The sequence below is a fragment of the Oncorhynchus tshawytscha genome, linkage group LG12 (assembly GCF_018296145.1).
Source record: "Oncorhynchus tshawytscha isolate Ot180627B linkage group LG12, Otsh_v2.0, whole genome shotgun sequence".
NCBI lineage: Eukaryota > Metazoa > Chordata > Actinopteri > Salmoniformes > Salmonidae > Oncorhynchus > Oncorhynchus tshawytscha.
The window spans coordinates 7260937-7278505 of NC_056440.1; the positions used below are offsets into that span (position 1 = coordinate 7260937).

General features: G+C 42.3%; 1 protein-coding gene across 1 annotated transcript in view; it reads right to left on the reverse strand.

Moving 5' to 3' along the window:
- Nucleotides 1-487: 487 nt before the first annotated feature.
- LOC112237590 (anthrax toxin receptor 2) overlaps nucleotides 488-17569 on the reverse strand; it is a 144951-nt gene continuing 127869 nt past the window's right edge. Inside the window, exon 16 of the mRNA XM_042331262.1 lies at nucleotides 488-3598. Within this exon, the coding sequence (XP_042187196.1) occupies nucleotides 3560-3598 (39 nt within the window). The 3' untranslated portion in view covers nucleotides 488-3559. The remainder of the gene's footprint in view (nucleotides 3599-17569) is intronic.

Sequence of the window (17569 nt, forward strand, 5' to 3'; positions counted from 1 at the left end):
ACCTTGTGGGGACTAACAAAATGTTGGTCAAAATTGGTCCAATTTTGTTTGATTACTATTCTTGTGGGGACTTCTGGTCCTCACAAGGATAGTTAAACAGACCCCCCCCACACCCACACACACACACACACACACACAGCATGCAAATGTTGTGAAAACAGAAGGTGTAGAAGCACATATTTTTACTAAATGGAAAACCTATTCTTTGGGGTGTTGTGGTCCTTGGGAGTATTTTGTGCGTGTGTGTGTGTGTGTGTGTGTGTGTGTGTGTGTGTGTATGTGTGGTGCCTCTGGTGTTAAGCTTTACAAGGGGAGAGAGGCTGGTCACTGTCCACTATCTCTGTCCACATACAGCATTTAATCACATTCCCTGTCGGCCCGTATAAATCTGTACAGACCCAATTAAACATAGCCCTTAGCACCCTCATACTCAAATAGTATCAGGTCACGTCTTCGCTATATAGCAGAGGAACAACGAGTAAAAATGTGAGCTCCAGTTTCCACTTGAAGATTTAATAATGAATTCAACACATAACAATCACTGTAACATCACAATGAGTAATTGTAGTCACATTAAAAAAAAGTGATTGTAGTAAGGAATTTGTGATAAATACATTAAAAAATGATTTAATGTAAAAAAAAAAAAACGACAAAACAAACCAATACAGTGTACATAACATATGCAACCCATGAATGAATATAGCACAGAGACAACAACAAAAACCTGTTTGGAGAACAGTTGTTTTCCTTGGTATGTACTGCATCTAAAGCCCGTAGTACAGCCCTGTCCTGAAGTGCTATGATAATCCATGAAATGCAGACATGAGGACAGACAATCTACAATTAAACCACAAATAAACATAATTTTAATATTTTGGAAAATAATGAAAAATACTGCATGATTGCATTGAATAATATTATTGACTACTTAAATTATTCTGGTACGACTACCAGAGGTGATTTTAAAATCGCAAAATGTAATTATTAAACATCCTGATATAAATGATATCAAAATACACAGTCTTACTCTTTAACGCATTTTTAACGCATTTTTATTAGCTGTTTGTTTTGTACAAATGTCAATTTAAAAATATAATCATTTACAGCCTTCCATATGTCAAATAAAAACTATGATATAATTTAAAATGTGGGTTTTAAAATGTTTATACTAAAATTACTATTTTCAAAACAACTTTTAGCTTATGCTGGGAAAAAAAAAGAAGAATTTTGGGCATCTCGCAATTGAATTGCACAAAAATAAAATGAAAAAGTGCAACAAAAATTACAAATAAATATATTTTTAAGGAAAGGCATATTTGTCATATTAAAATATCGATACTATAAATATGTTTTATTTATAAAGAGTATAAAATGTGTTCTCGCCGTGGAGCATTTGGAGATGGCACAAGGGAAAGAGAGGGAACCTGAAGCCAATGTAAAGCGTTGTTAGGATGGAGAGCTGTGTTTGGCCTGGTATGTAAATAACTAACTAGTATGGGTTAATAGCAGCTCTGTGCTCTCAGATGTAACATAACAAGAAAATATAAAAAACGGTTAAATATGCTCTTCTACAGTTCATCTAAACAAAGCTGATTATCTTTTACTAAAATGTTCTGCAGAAGATGAGACAAGAGACTAAAATGTGTATGAAAAATAATATCACGGTTCCCTAAGGATTGTATCTGACCATCAGTGTCATTCCTGTCCACCCAGATAACAAAACAAAGGAATAATTAAGTCAGAGACGACGTTGTGCACGCCCAACCCGTCTCGTGCACACGCATGCCCACCAAATGTGAAAATCCTGGCCCATTCCCCCTGAAACTTGATGGTTGTTGAACTTATTTTTAGTGTCATTTGATAAGCTTCCCTGGTTGCACAGAGACATCCCACTGACCCAGCCACTGGTCATTGTCTATACTGGTTCCCATCAAAACCGGGCGAGCTTTGTCAGGTTTCGACTCGAATATCCATTTTGCATCTGAAGTACTGTATCCAAAGTGACTGGATCGTTGGAGCCTTTTCTATTCAGCTGCTGCCTTTCCTCCCCCACAATGCTCCCCTCTCGCTGACATCATTTTGGGATTGGTGTCATGACAGCGCTCTTGAGAAATCTACAACAAATATATATATATATACATATATACTACAGCTTTTTTTGGAGGTGGGGTCGACGCGTGCGAGGCTTGGTAACATCATTTCTGCAAATGAACAATACTTATCCGTCCGTCGCATCCGTTGCCTTGGTTTTGCGTTTGGGTTTCGGACAGCCAGGGTGCACCAAACCGTCGCCAAGGAGACAGGATGGGATGGCCTCTTTCTCTCCAAATAATGCACGAACAGTTTTAGGTCATTCAATGTCAAAAGGGCTAAAAAAAAAAAAGAAAAAAAAAAGACGATCAAATCTTCACAGGCTGCTGCTTGCTGTTCTCTTTAATTATTTTAATTAAACTTGGATATTCTGCTGTGGAAGCTAAAGGGCTGAGACTGGAGAGAGGCAGGGAGGCCCTTGGAGAATTGGAGACAGAGGGGACGGGTAGCAGTGAAGTGGGAGACAGCTGTATCTATATCTTAAAAACTCTTCAACTGACTGACTGGCAGGTTTATGGGTTGTGATGTTGTACGCCTTAGTGAGCATACAGCAGATTGCATCAAAACATTGGGGAAACACAGCCAAGCACCATGCCGGGGGCTTCAGGCGCCCATCCCTCAGAAGTAGTCAGAGTGGAGAGTTGTGGTGGTCTGGTCAGAGGGGCTGTCCTGTCCTGGCCCGGCCCGCGGTGGGATAACGCTCTAGTAACTCCCCTTGTCCCCAGTGCATAATGAAAGAAAGGTGTCTTCACAAAACTAAAGGGCAATGTCTTAGCTACTGCTTCCAATTCCTCAGGGCGTCCTGGCTGTCCACAGTTTGTCATGCGTGTGCACTTCTCAGTGTTAAAATGACAGGATCTCCAGTCAAAGGGGGTCCCGCCGGGCATCTTTCAAACGATAGTGGAGGGAGAGGAGTTGGAGAGGATTTGTGACGAGATGTTGCCAAGAGGCGATGGACTTGTGCACTGTGTGTCAAGGCCCTCTGGGAGTATTGCTACTGCCATGCTAACGGCACAGCCTCACCCGTTCTCTCGCTCTGCATGTTTCTTTTTTTAAGATAGCTTCCGTCTGTGTCCATGAAATGAGGTTTTCCACAGAAGGCGCAATATGGTCAGAATATGTTAAGCCTTTAGTGAGCACAAAAAAAGCTAACCAGATCCGATCGGCCGCGTTTTGTGCCTCGCTGTTTATTAGCTTTGGCCTCTTGTGAAGTTTTTAAAAAAAAAGGACAAGTAAAAAATGATAAAGTTATATCCCTGTTAAGGAAGGACGGAAATATGAACATGTTCTGATGAGAAAGATGCTTTTGGAAATGACAGGAGACATCATGGAGAAAGAGATTCCACCTTGAGCACGATACTGAGACAAGCAAATGAATAGTGGTTTTGGATACTTCTAGTCTTCTTGGATATTAGGTCTTCAAAACACATATTTGAATGTTGAAGACGTTCGTCTTTGTGTTCGTCTTCTAACGGTTCTGCACTCGGTTGAAATTAATACACCTCCCCTGAAAAGAGAAACACATACATCGTATTAGTCTTGGATCAATAACATCCCTCCAAAAATTACATACATTCATCGCTATTGAAAAAAAGTTATTTATAAATTAAATCATTGTAATATTTGTTTCAGTTAATATCATTCTAAATTAAATTGTAGTATTTTCCCCCAAAATGGCAAATACTGTTACAGTAAATCTAATTACTGTAGCATAGCACCACAGTTAAATACTTTTACAGTAAATCTAATTACTGTAGCATAGCAACACAGTTAAATACTTTTACAGTAAATCTAATTACTGTAGCATAGCAACACAGTTAAAATACTTTTACAGTAAATCTAATTACTGTAGAATAGCAACACAGTTAAATACTTTTACAGTAAATCTAATTACTGTAGCATAGCAACACAGTTAAAATACTTTTACAGTAAATCTAATTACTGTAGCATAGCAACACAGTTAAAAACTGTTACAGTAAATCTAATTACTGTAGCATAGCAACACAGTTAAATACTTTTACAGTAAATCTAATTACTGTAGCATAGCAACACAGTTAAAATACTTTTAAAGTAAATCTAATTACTGTAGCATAGCAACACAGTTAAAATACTTTTAAAGTAAATCTAATTACTGTAGCATAGCAACACGGTTAAATATTTAATATGTTGATACATTTCCAGGTCTACAACACATTTGTAGATTTTTCTGCTACAAATGAAAAAATATATACAATGAAAGACTCATCAGAAAGTGAACTTTTATATTTTTAAAATGTTAGTATATATATATATAACTGAATTTATATATACTAACATTTTAAAACTATAAAAATTCAGTTTCTGATGAAAGTCTTTAATTGTATATATTTTTTAATATATATATATATAAAATGTTAAAACGTACTAAATCAAATTCATTGGAAACTTTTATAATTTCACCTATCAGTAACATTACAAATGATAAAAAATCTTACATTGATATATATGTTTAGAAGAATTGTTTATGCTATTGCCTATGTCAAATATTCAAGTGATAGATAGTATACTGTACAAGTAAATAACATCTTGTTCCACATTGCAAAACTGTTGTAACAATATGCATTAATGCACAACATGAGGACTCACTCTCACAACTCTCCCTCTATTTACTACTATAGTGTTAATGCTTTACAGCACATGCCACCAACATGGCCACCACTTCTACAACATCTCAATGTAGACCTCTGACGGTGGTGGTCTCATCCCATTCACCAGGGTCCTGTATAAGGCAGCATGGGGTAACATGGGGGTTGGGGTCAATTCTAATTAAAGTCACTCAGTGATTTGAATTGAAATAGTTTGAAATAATAACTTCTATTCTTTGAAAATATATTTTTAATAGATAGATGTTCAACAGTAGAATTGTAATTTATGTGTACTAAATCACTTTTCAGTTGTCTTGCACCTTATTTGTGGAACAATCTTCAAAATGTTCTCAAAAGTGATGTTCTGGTGCCTCTCTAGGAGGTTATGGTGCCTCTCTAGGATGTTCTGGTGCCTCTCTAGGAGGTTATGGTGCCTCTCTAGGATGTTTTGGTGCCTCTCTAGGATGTTCTGGTGCCTCTCTAGGACGTTCTGGTGCCTCTCTAGGAGGTTATGGTGCCTCTCTAGGATGTTCTGGTGCCTCTCTAGGATGTTCTGGTGCCTCCCTAGGACGTTCTGGTGCCTCTCTAGGAGGTTATGGTGCCTCTCTAGGATGTTCTGGTGCCTCTCTAGGACGTTCTGGTGCCTCTCTAGGAGGTTATGGTGCCTCTCTAGGATATTTTGGTGCCTCTCTAGGACGTTCTGGTGCCTCTCTAGGAGGTTATGGTGCCTCCCTAGGATGTTCTGGTGCCTCTCTAGGAGGTTATGGTGCCTCCCTAGGATGTTCTGGTGCCTCTCTAGGGCAATTCAGAAAGCTGATTGAGAACCTTATTAATGAAGAATGAGTTTTTTTTTTAAAGACAGCGTTTCCTTTCTGTATTTATGTTTTGACGTGTGCATTTCTGTCATTTCAGTTGTTCTGAATGACTCCCTGTATGACTTCCTGATAAAAAATAAAGGTTAAATAAAATTGGAATTGACCCCAATCCTGTTGTGGACCACAGGAGGCCCAGTTGAGCAGCTGTCTCAGCCAGCCTTACTGCTGGCAGGGGAAACAGTGCAGTGGTATAGTTCCAGCTCTCACTGGCACCAAGAGGGAGCCCTAGTACAACTAATATACAGACAGCGGCCAAGCCAAGAACACTCGTCCCCTCCCCAACCTGCCACCACCACTGCCACTCTCCCACACCCAGAGACTGAAGCACAACCCTGACACTGTGCCCTGCCCTCCCTCCGTTCCTCTCTCTCTCTTGCTCTCCCTTCCATTAGTTTTCTCTCTCTCTCCCTCCCTCTCGCACCCCCTCCCCACACACACACTCACACACTCACAGAGACAAAAGCACAACCCTGACATATTGGATGCACTAACCGTGTGGATGCCAATGCAATGGCTGAGATGATGTGAGCATCCAGAAACTGCATCCAAATCTGATCAAAGATCAGAGACCATTGTAGTACTCCTCCACTGGTGAGTCCAACAGACATTATGGTTCAATGTTGCAGGGGGGGGGGGTTACAGCCACAACAGTTAGCGCTTCCACACACGGGTTGTGCTTGCTAAAATTTGTTTGGACTAGAACTGGGCTTTGGACAAAAGAGAGAATTCTTGTTTTCCTCTCTTGAAATCTTGTGTGTGTTTGTGTGTGTGTGTGTATGCACGCATAGTGTGGACTTTGCGTCGACCCTCTGTGCCTAATCTCACACAGTCAACAAATAAGGCACATCAGATGCTGTTTTGGCCGCAGACACCAGAGCAGCTAAGTTCACTGGATTTTCTGGGGTTTAAAACGAGAGGGGGACTTTGAAAAAGCTGCTTCCCAGCAGGAGCATTATGTCTGGGGGCTGGGGCTCTGGAGGGCCTGGAGCTGGCTAACTGTGGCTGGAGGATAGTACTGGCGCTGGCTAACTGGGGCTGGGGCTCTGGAGGGCCTGGAGCTGGCTAACTGGGGCTGGAAGATAGTACTGGAGCTAGCTAACTGGTGTTGGAGGATAGTACTGGAGCTGGCTAACTGGGGTTGGAGGATAGTACTGGAGCTGGCTAACTGGGGCTGGAGGATAGTGCTGGCTAACTGGGGTTGGAGGATAGTACTGGAGCTGGCCAACTGGAGCTGGCTAACTGGGCCTGCATTCCAGCTCCCCTGATCATGTTCACAGTCCATTGAGCTCTGACTTGGCAGTGTGTAATCTACTGTAACTGGGCCAGGTTTCAGAGCACACACACACACACACACACACACACACACACACACACACACACACACACACACACACACACACACACACACACACACACACACAGAGGGAGCACTGCCCACCTGTGCGTGTGTCGCTCGCCAGACTACAGAGAGCGGGAACAATAGAAAAGTCTACATGTCAGCATGGGATGTCAGAGGAATTTAATTAGACGGATGGATGGACGACTGACTGGATGAAGGAAGGATAGATGAGTAGACGTCAGAGGTGGGGAGGTTGAGAAGTGAAGAGACAAAGGGGTACAGGCAGGGGTGTTTTCTCTCTCCTTGTAGTAGGAGAGAGAGAAGTATAGAGAGAGCTGTAAGCTACTGTCTGGTGATAAATAGGTACCAAATAAAAACCCCTCCATTAGGTTTGGACTGAAACACATTGGGAGATATTGAGAAGTTAACTTTCTACACTTCAGATCTGCTACAGAGACTCGGACGGAGGCGTTAGCATAGCGTATCCAACTGCACTTCAAACTGCAATACAATATGGTTGTGTTCATGTTGAAATACTGTACAATATAAAATGGTATTTATAGCTACAGGTTTGAGATACTTATTCAGTTTTATGATTTTAAGTGTTCTGTCATGTACAATGGAAAGGCAGTATGAACCACAGAGTTGGAAAGAAAGCCTGATTGAGGTAATTCATCTATACAATGAAGAGGCAGTATGAACCACAGAGTTGGAAAGAAAGCCTGATTGAGGTAATTCATCTATACAATGAAGAGGCAGTATGAACCACAGAGTTGGAAAGAAAGCCTGATTGAGGTAATTCATCTATACAATGAAGAGGCAGTATGAACCACAGAGTTGGAAAGAAAGCCTGATTGAGGTAATTCATCTATACAATGAAGAGGCAGTATGAACCACAGAGTTGGAAAGAAAGCCTGATTGAGGTAATTCATCTATACAATGAAGAGGCAGTATGAACCACAGAGTTGGAAAGAAAGCCTGATTGAGGCAATTCATCTATACAATGAAGAGGCAGTATGAACCACAGAGTTGGAAAGAAAGCCTGATTGAGGCAATTCATCTATACAATGGAAAGGCAGTATGAACCACAGAGTTGGAAAGAAAGCCTGATTGAGGCAATTCATCTATACAATGGAAAGGCAGTATGAACCACAGAGTTGGAAAGAAAGCCTGATTGAGGCAATTCATCTATACAATGGAAAGGCAGTATGAACCACAGAGTTGGAAAGAAAGCCTGATTGAGGCAATTCATCTATACAATGAAGAGGCAGTATGAACCACAGAGTTGGAAAGAAAGCCTGATTGAGGTAATTCATCTATACAATGAAGAGGCAGTATGAACCACAGAGTTGGAAAGAAAGCCTGATTGAGGCAATTCATCTATACAATGAAGAGGCAGTATGAACCACAGAGTTGGAAAGAAAGCCTGATTGAGGCAATTCATCTATACAATGAAGAGGCAGTATGAACCACAGAGTTGGAAAGAAAGCCTGATTGAGGCAATTCATCTATACAATGGAAAGGCAGTATGAACCACAGAGTTGGAAAGAAAGCCTGATTGAGGCAATTCATCTATACAATGAAGAGGCAGTATGAACCACAGAGTTGGAAAGAAAGCCTGATTGAGGTAATCCCTGAACTGTGTGTTTTTTTTCGCCTTCTCATTTTGAACACACCCTTTCATCAGACAATGCCTGTCATTTGGACATTTGCACCAAATGTGGAGAAAGATGCTGCCAAAATTAGTCACTTCTCAGTCATTCTTGCACCATTATTCATTTTGAAACCTCGCCTTCCTATAATGACCAAGAGGCAGATGCCATTCGAGAGAGTTTAAGCTAGGTTTTCAGTAAGTATAAGCAGAAAACTCAACTGTAATCACATTCACAATCTGCTGTATTCCCAAGATGTTCTAAAACAAGTGTGGTGTTAAGTATTCCCGAGTGGACAAAACAGATGTTTTTGGCAACAAATCTCAAAATATTTGACCTGACAAGATGTCACCCTGTGTGTACGTACACCTCTTGGCTTATCTGCCCATAGCTTTGGCCTGGCGATGTCAAACCATCTTGGTAGAGGTTTTGGAGTCTCTGCTCCACCATGTTGTCTGGAGCTACAGAGGTCTGCAGCCAGACTTCAGAGAACAAGAACATGTTTGTCGATCAGAGTTTGGGCTGGTTCTTGGGCAAGGCTCCAGAAGTCCATGTTTGTGAGTGATTTTGTATCTCATCTCTCTCTGAACGGCTTGATTCCCCCAACAACACTACAAGGATCTGTCTTACCCTGTCCAGTTTCTACAGTTTCTGCATGAGGGACTGAGACCAATAAAACAAGGTGCATCTGTAATAGGAAATCCCTGGCAAGAACACTGCTGAGGGAGTTTATAACATGGACCATTGGAACTAGGCAGACTACGACCTTTTGTGGATCTTATGTTTGAATAAAATGTCTCAATATAACTTGCATAAAATGTTTTATTTGAAATTTGATATAGTAAACAATAATTACGGACTGTAAAATATTTGTTTGGAAGGAAATGAGAGACTGTAAAAGCTACAATGTGTCCTTTGGCTTTTAGCCACCACTTATATCTATGAAGTTACAAGACTCAATTAAATGAGTGGCTGAAACTTAAATATAATAATTAAAGAACAATTCTACAGTTAAACTTCTTCCCCTATCCAAAACCCTCATATTAAATGAACAGTTATTCTTTCTCTGCAAAACACTTGCAATACCTCTACAATGGACACATTTCAATGTCCCTGTCTATCAGTGGAGTCACACATCAGGCATGTGTTCTTGCTTTATCCCCTATCGACTAGCTACATATTGAACAAATGAAGAAGTTGAAAACGGAGGGAGGCTGGGGGAAAAGCGCAGCTGCAAGGGGATGGCAGCAGTGCCAGAGATTGAGCAACACTCCCTCCCGTCCACACTCAAGGCCCTCATCGGTCCACACAGTCCCTCGCCGGCGCACATACACACACCGAAACACACACGCACGTACACACTACACACACACATAGCACTGCCATCTGTCCTGTAGGGAAATTAGAGCCACCAGGGCTACAGCCAACAACATTAAGCTCACTGACGATCACGCCATTTTGCCTCGTTTACAAGCACTAGGTACATGGAAGTAAGTAAACATCAGTGTCTCCACCACCAACAGGAGAGTGTTACCAGAAACAGATATCTGGTAAGCCCCAAAGGACAATACGGTAGAAAGCCCCAAAGGACACTGGGATAGAAAGCCCCATAGGACAATAGGGTACAAAGCCCCAAAGGACAATACGGTAGAAAGCCCCAAAGGACACTGGGATAGAAAGCCCCATAGGACAATAGGGTACAAAGCCCCAAAGGTCAATAGGGTAGAAAGCCCCAATGGGCATTAGGGTAGAAAGCCCCAATGGACATTAGGGTAGAAAGCCCCAATGGACATTAGGGTAGAAAGCCCCAATGCACATTAGGGTAGAAAGCTCCAATGGACATTAGGGCAGAAAGCCCCAACGGACATTAGGGCAGAAAGCCCCAACGGACATTAGGGTAGAAAGCCCCAATGGACATTAGGGTAGAAAGCCCCAATGGACATTAGGGTAGAAAGCCCCAAAGGACATTAGGGTAGAACTGCAGCTCCATTTTTACATCTTCGTTTTTCAACCTAATCAAACTGGGAATCCTGTCTAGTCAATGGCAGCTGTGAGGTATCAGTTCAGCTCCCTAATCAAACTGGGAATCCTGTCTAGTCAATGGCAGCTGTGAGGTATCAGTTCAGCTCCCTAATCAAACTGGGAATCCTGTCTAGTCAATGGCAGCTGTGAGATATCAGTTCAGCTCCCTAATCAAACTGGGAATCCTGTCTAGTCAATGGCAGCTGTGAGGTATCAGTTCAGCTCCCTAATCAAACTGGGAATCCTGTCTAGTCCCTGGCAGCTGTGAGGTATCAGTTCAGCTCCCTAATCAAACTGGGAATCCTGTCTAGTCAATGGCAGCTGTGAGGTATCAGTTCAGCTCCCTAATCAGCTCCCTAATCAGCTCCCTAATCTAGTCAATGGCAGCTGTGAGATATCAGTACAGCTTCTTAAGAGACCGACACGTACAGTGGAGGAATGCTAGCGTTAGATCTGAGCATTGATTAAGACATTGTCTGCGTACCAAATTGAACCCTACTTCATTTATAGTGCACTACTTTTGACCAGGGCCTGTATAGAAAAAGGGCGCCATTTGGGACACACACATCAGATGTTAGAAGATGTGAGCATTGATTTAAACATGGTGCCGATTATTCCAACCTCATAGTGTGTATTATATATGAAACGCGGGAAAATCATGTTTTTGGACTGCACTGGGCCTTTGGTTTCAGGACATAGCAAGATCGTGTCCTGTATTTTAGGCCTTATCCAGAAAAGATTGTGTCCTGTATTTTAGGCCTTATCCAGAAAAGATCGTGTCCTGTATTTTAGGCCTTATCGTGTCCTGTATTTTAGGCCTTATCCAGAAAAGATCGTGTCCTGTATTTTAGGCCTTATCGTGTCCTGTATTTTAGGCCTTATCCAGAAAAGATCGTGTCCTGTATTTTAGGCCTTATCGTGTCCTGTATTTTAGGCCTTATCCAGAAAAGATTGTGTCCTGTATTTTAGGCCTTATCCAGAAAAGATTGTGTCCTGTATTTTAGGCCTTATCCAGAAAAGATTGTGTCCTGTATTTTAGGCCTTATCCAGAAAAGATCGTGTCCTGTATTTTAGGCCTTATCCAGAAAAGATCGTGTCCTGTATTTTAGGCCTTATCCAGAAAAGATTGTGTCCTGTATTTTAGGCCTTATCCAGAAAAGATCGTGTCCTGTATTTTAGGCCTTATCGTGTCCTGTATTTTAGGCCTTATCCAGAAAAGATTGTGTCCTGTATTTTAGGCCTTATCGTGTCCTGTATTTTAGGCCTTATCGTGTCCTGTATTTTAGGCCTTAACGTGTCCTGTATTTTAGGCCTTATCGTGTCCTGTATTTTAGGCCTTATCCAGAAAAGATTGTGTCCTGTATTTTAGGCCTTATCGTGTCCTGTATTTTAGGCCTTAACGTGTCCTGTATTTTAGGCCTTATCGTGTCCTGTATTTTAGGCCTTATCGTGTCCTGTATTTTAGGCCTTATCGTGTCCTGTATTTTAGGCCTTATCGTGTCCTGTATTTTAGGCCTTATCCAGAAAAGATTGTGTCCTGTATTTTAGGCCTTATCGTGTCCTGTATTTTAGGCCTTATCGTGTCCTGTATTTTAGGCCTTAACGTGTCCTGTATTTTAGGCCTTATCGTGTCCTGTATTTTAGGCCTTATCGTGTCCTGTATTTTAGGCCTTATCCAGAAAAGATCGTGTCCTGTATTTTAGGCCTTATCCAGAAAAGATTGTGTCCTGTATTTTAGGCCTTATCCAGAAAAGATCGTGTCCTGTATTTTAGGCCTTATCCAGAAAAGATCGTGTCCTGTATTTTAGGCCTTATCCAGAAAAGATTGTGTCCTGTATTTTAGGCCTTATCCAGAAAAGATCGTGTCCTGTATTTTAGGCCTTATCCAGAAAAGATTGTGTCCTGTATTTTAGGCCTTATCCAGAAAAGATCGTGTCCTGTATTTTAGGCCTTATCCAGAAAAGATCGTGTCCTGTATTTTAGGCCTTATCCAGAAAAGATTGTGTCCTGTATTTTAGGCCTTATCCAGAAAAGATTGTGTCCTGTATTTTAGGCCTTATCGTGTCCTGTATTTTAGGCCTTATCCAGAAAAGATCGTGTCCTGTATTTTAGGCCTTATCGTGTCCTGTATTTTAGGCCTTATCCAGAAAAGAGCATGTCTCCAAAAATATAAGCAATTGTCTAAGGACGGTGATGGACCCTCTGACATAAAAAAATAAAAAAGGGGGCCGTTGGATTAAAAAAAGCCCCATATAAAGGTTACAAACAGGCACATGATTGGCCACATGACACAGCACGATGACATTAATGTCCGGGTCATCTTGCCCCATCAGATTTCAAACGTTATTTCCGTGACTGTTTGTCCAAGAGGCTATGAGGTCAGACACTCATTTTGTTTGTTCGCGCATACAAGATTTACCGCAAAAAAAAACGAATGCCATCCCAACATCCAATAAACGGTCGGTCCGAGGACCAGCGCTGCCTGTTCGTCGGTCCGAGGATAAACTTAATTCTCATGAAGCCTACAGAAGCGTACGTTGTACAAAGCCACAGCAGCTTCCTCCAGCTGTTTCCTGCCCCACCATGTCTCCCATCCCGCCTGCTCGCCGTCTCTTTCCTCTCTTGCCCCCCTCCCTTCTCCTGGTTTTAGTCAGTCAAAGTAAAGTGCACATCATTGCCAGCTAAGAGCTCTGGGTAGCAGAAAGGCACAGATGGTACTAATGGAAGAGAGGAAGCCAACTGAGGCACCGGGACTGAGCCACGCCACGCCTCGGCCAAATAGCTCTAGTGGTTATGTATGTCTCTACACCCAGTCTAACCCAAGCCGGCTCCCAGCTCTACCAATTTTAATTCCAATCCACAGCACCCCAGCATTAAGAATTTAGAATGATGAAATAATCATAGGAGAAGGGGAGGAGTGGAGAAGTGGTGTGGGGGGTCTAACTGGAAGCATACCAAGAGGATCAGATGGAGCCGGGATGGTGGGATTGGTCCTTGGGTAGCTAGCGACTAGCGACACACTGGAGTGTATGAAGAATAAAAGAACATGCCAATTCACGAAACAACAGGGATTGATTCCCAACCCATCTCTCAGTTAGGAAACTGGCTCTGCTTGTAAATGACCGTGAATGTTGTGTTCAAATACAGAGATCTGAATCACACACACTACTACTACTTTGACTTGTATAGCATTACTATGTAACTCGTTTTAATCTAGCACTACAGAGAACGTGACAGAGCTGCTTGTGATGGGTTCAATAAGCAGTTGGTAAGGGAAAACATGAGGCGTGATCAGATTCCCAAGACATGGGTATAATGCTACCTTGCATGACAACGTTTAGGAAAACCCTGGTCATAGACAGAGCGAACTAAACAGTCTCCGTCCTTCCTATCAGGATGACATTTCCCTTTCCTTTGTCCTGACCCTGCAGACGAACATTCAACACACACAGACAGGCCCAGTAGGCTCATCTGTACTGTTTTAATTCCCCCCCCCCCACCACCACCCCCTACACAGACCCAGAGACTGAGAGATACACCAAAACCATACGCTGACATAAAGCCTTCCAGTGTAACCCGGGAACACCAACCCCCCCCCAACCACCAGCAAGACTCAGCTGATTTGCATAATGTTGATATGTCAAGAAGAAGAAAATAAAAACATGCATATGGAATGTTTTCCTCATCTGTTTTGGGGGTCAAATGATGTTTCCATAGCTGACGCGGGCAAAAAGATTGCAGCACCCTGGACATCGTCCCACGGCTATGGGTGTTTCCACACAAATGTCTAACTGTGAGTGAATTTAATGAACACATAAAGTAGTGAGAGAGAGAGAGAGAGAGAGAGAGAGAGTGAGACAGAAAGATATCAAGAGAGAGAGATCGAGACAGAGGAGACAGAGAAAGAGAGAGAGAGACAGAGAAAGAGAGAGAGAGAGAGAGAGAGAAAGAAAGAGAGAGAGAAAGAGATCAAGAGAGAGAGATCGAGACAGAGAAGAGAGACAGAGAAAGAGAGAGAAAGAGAGACAGAGAAAGAGAGAGAAAGAGATCAAGAGAGAGAGATCGAGACAGAGAAGAGAGAGAAAGAGAGACAGAGAGAGAGAGAGAGAAAGAGTGAGAGAGAAAGAGTGAGAGAGAGAGAGAGAGACAGACAGACAGAGAGAGAGAGAGAGAGAGAGAGAGAGAGAGAGAGAGAGAGAGAGAGAGAGAGAGAGAAAGAGACAGAGAGACAGAGAAAGAGAGTGAGTGTGTGTATGTGTATGCCTATACACTTGTGTGTATCTGTGAGCCTATGGGTGCTCACAAGTGCGTGTGTGTGAGCCCATTCCCTGTTCCCTCCAACAGAGAGCCAGCGTTCCTCCAGTGGTGCTGGATGAGGGTCACATGCAATCTGAGCTGAGGGAAGAGGCGCCGCGGTACATGTGACAGGACAGGGAGGCCCCGTAATTGGAGTGAGCTGTCAAGACAATGCGGCACGTGTGAGGTGGAGACACTGTGTGTGTGTGTGTGTGACTGCCACTGTGCTGCATGGCGGGGCACGTGCCAGGGCGGTTCCCCCCATGGGGTGGCACATAGGCACATATTAAGTCCCTGATGAGGCTAATGCAGGGAGAAATGGCTCTGGAACACAGCCCAAACACAGGTCAAAGGGTAACACGGTTTAGGAAGGAAGCAGGGCTGTAGCCACAACAACCTCAATGTAGAGGTTTAAGAAGGAAGGCAGATCTGTAGCCACAACAACCTCAATGTTGAGGTTAAAAGAAGTTTAACAATATTTTGTAGATGACTACACGATGCAAAGGATGAGAGGACTAAAAACTAGAATACTAAATGGTCAATAGCGTATTGTAAATAGGAGTAGGGTTTTCAGTTCAACAGCTGTTTAGAATGTGGAATGTCAGTCCTGAACTCAGAGCTACGTGTCCTACGTTCTGTACATTGAGTCTGGAGCAGGATACTTGTTATTTGGCCATTGACCCAGTGGTACTGCAAGGATTTCTGATTGGTAAAACCCAGGCTAAGGTGGGGGGGTATAAGTGGAATCCTGTTCCTTTGTTCAGTTGAGGAAAACTGAGGACAGAGGAGACTGAACATCTACCTCCCAGCATAACATCTGGATTCGTCCTTCTCAAATAAACCTATTTTTCTTCCCCCGATTTGCTTTGGAGTTTGTGTTATTGAAGAATAACATAAATTGCTGACAAAAGGATACAGGGCTGTAGCTATTACAACCTCAATGTAGAGGTTCAGATAGGAAGCAGGGCTGTAGCTATTACAACCTCAATGTAGAGGTTCAGATAGGAAGCAGGGCTGTAGCTATTACAACCTCAATGTAGAGGTTCAGATAGGAAGCAGGGCTGTAGCTATTGCAACCTCAATGTAGAGGTTCAGATAGGAAGCAGGGCTGTAGCTATTACAACCTCAACGTAGAGGTTGAGATAGGAAGCAGGGCTGTAGCTATTGCAACCTCAATGTAGAGGTTCAGATAGGAAGCAGGGCTGTAGCTATTGCAACCTCAATGTAGAGGTTCATATAGGAAGCAGGGCTGTAGCTATTGCAACCTAAATGTAGAGGTTCATATAGGAAGCAGGGCTGTAGCTATTACAACCTCAATGTAGAGGTTCAGATAGGAAGCAGGGCTGGAGCTATTACAACCTCAATGTAGAGGTTCAGATAGGAAGCAGGGCTGTAGCTATTACAACCTCAATGTAGAGGTTCAGATAGGAAGCAGGGCTGGAGCCATTACAACCTCAATGTAGAGGTTCAGATAGGAAGCAGGGCTGTAGCTATTACAACCTCAATGTAGAGGTTCAGATAGGAAGCAGGGCTGGAGCCATTACAACCTCAATGTAGAGGTTCAGATAGGAAGCAGGGCTGTAGCTATTACAACCTCAATGTAGAGGTTCAGATAGGAAGCAGGGCTGTAGCTATTACAACCTCAATGTAGAGGTTCATATAGGAAGCAGGGCTGTAGCTATTACAACCTCAATGTAGAGGTACATATAGGAAGCAGGGCTGTAGCCATTACAACCTCAATGTAGAGGTTCAGATAGGAAGCAGGGCTGTAGCTATTACAACCTCAATGTAGAGGTTCAGATAGGAAGCAGGGCTGGAGCCATTACAACCTCAATGTAGAGGTTCAGATAGGAAGCAGGGCTGTAGCTATTACAACCTCAATGTAGAGGTTCAGATAGGAAGCAGGGCTGTAGCTATTACAACCTCAATGTAGAGGTTCAGATAGGAAGCAGGGCTGTAGCTATTACAACCTCAATGTAGAGGTTCATATAGGAAGCAGGGCTGTAGCTATTACAACCTCAATGTAGAGGTTCAGATAGGAAGCAGGGCTGGAGCTAATGTAGAATGTAGAATGTAGAACTGTACAGGGTTGATGTGAAACTAACTAACGATACGGGTTAGTTTAGAGGTTGACAAAGTAGGTCATCAGTTTTACAGATTTTGGATCTTTTGATAAGATTCATATCATTTTTTTTCATAGAAGCAAAGGACCAATCACAAGTTCATCTTTTCTCCAAGGTTGACTTTGTGTTCCTGTTTTGATGGTGATATTCAGATTTTTTTTTCCACAGATGGTTTTCGTGTTTGAATTGTTAATTGTGTTATGAATATTCATGTTTATACCCCCCTTATTTTGTTAACAATTGAGAAAATAATTGTTATTTTTGTCCCCAAAATGCTTGGGAACACCTCGTGTTTGATACAAGACGATCAATCGCTGATACTGTAAACCCCTTAACATGCAATTATCTAAATAAATAAAATATCTAATTTCGTGTTTAACAAATTGTTCATCAACAAATGATTCAAAATGCATTTCTTGAACAATTTCAATGCTAATGATGTTCCAACATGGATTGCTAAAACCATGCCACATTGTCAAACAAATACAGATGACAAGATGAACTAGAATCAAGAGGCAGGTAAAACAAAAGAATTCATCTGGTAATT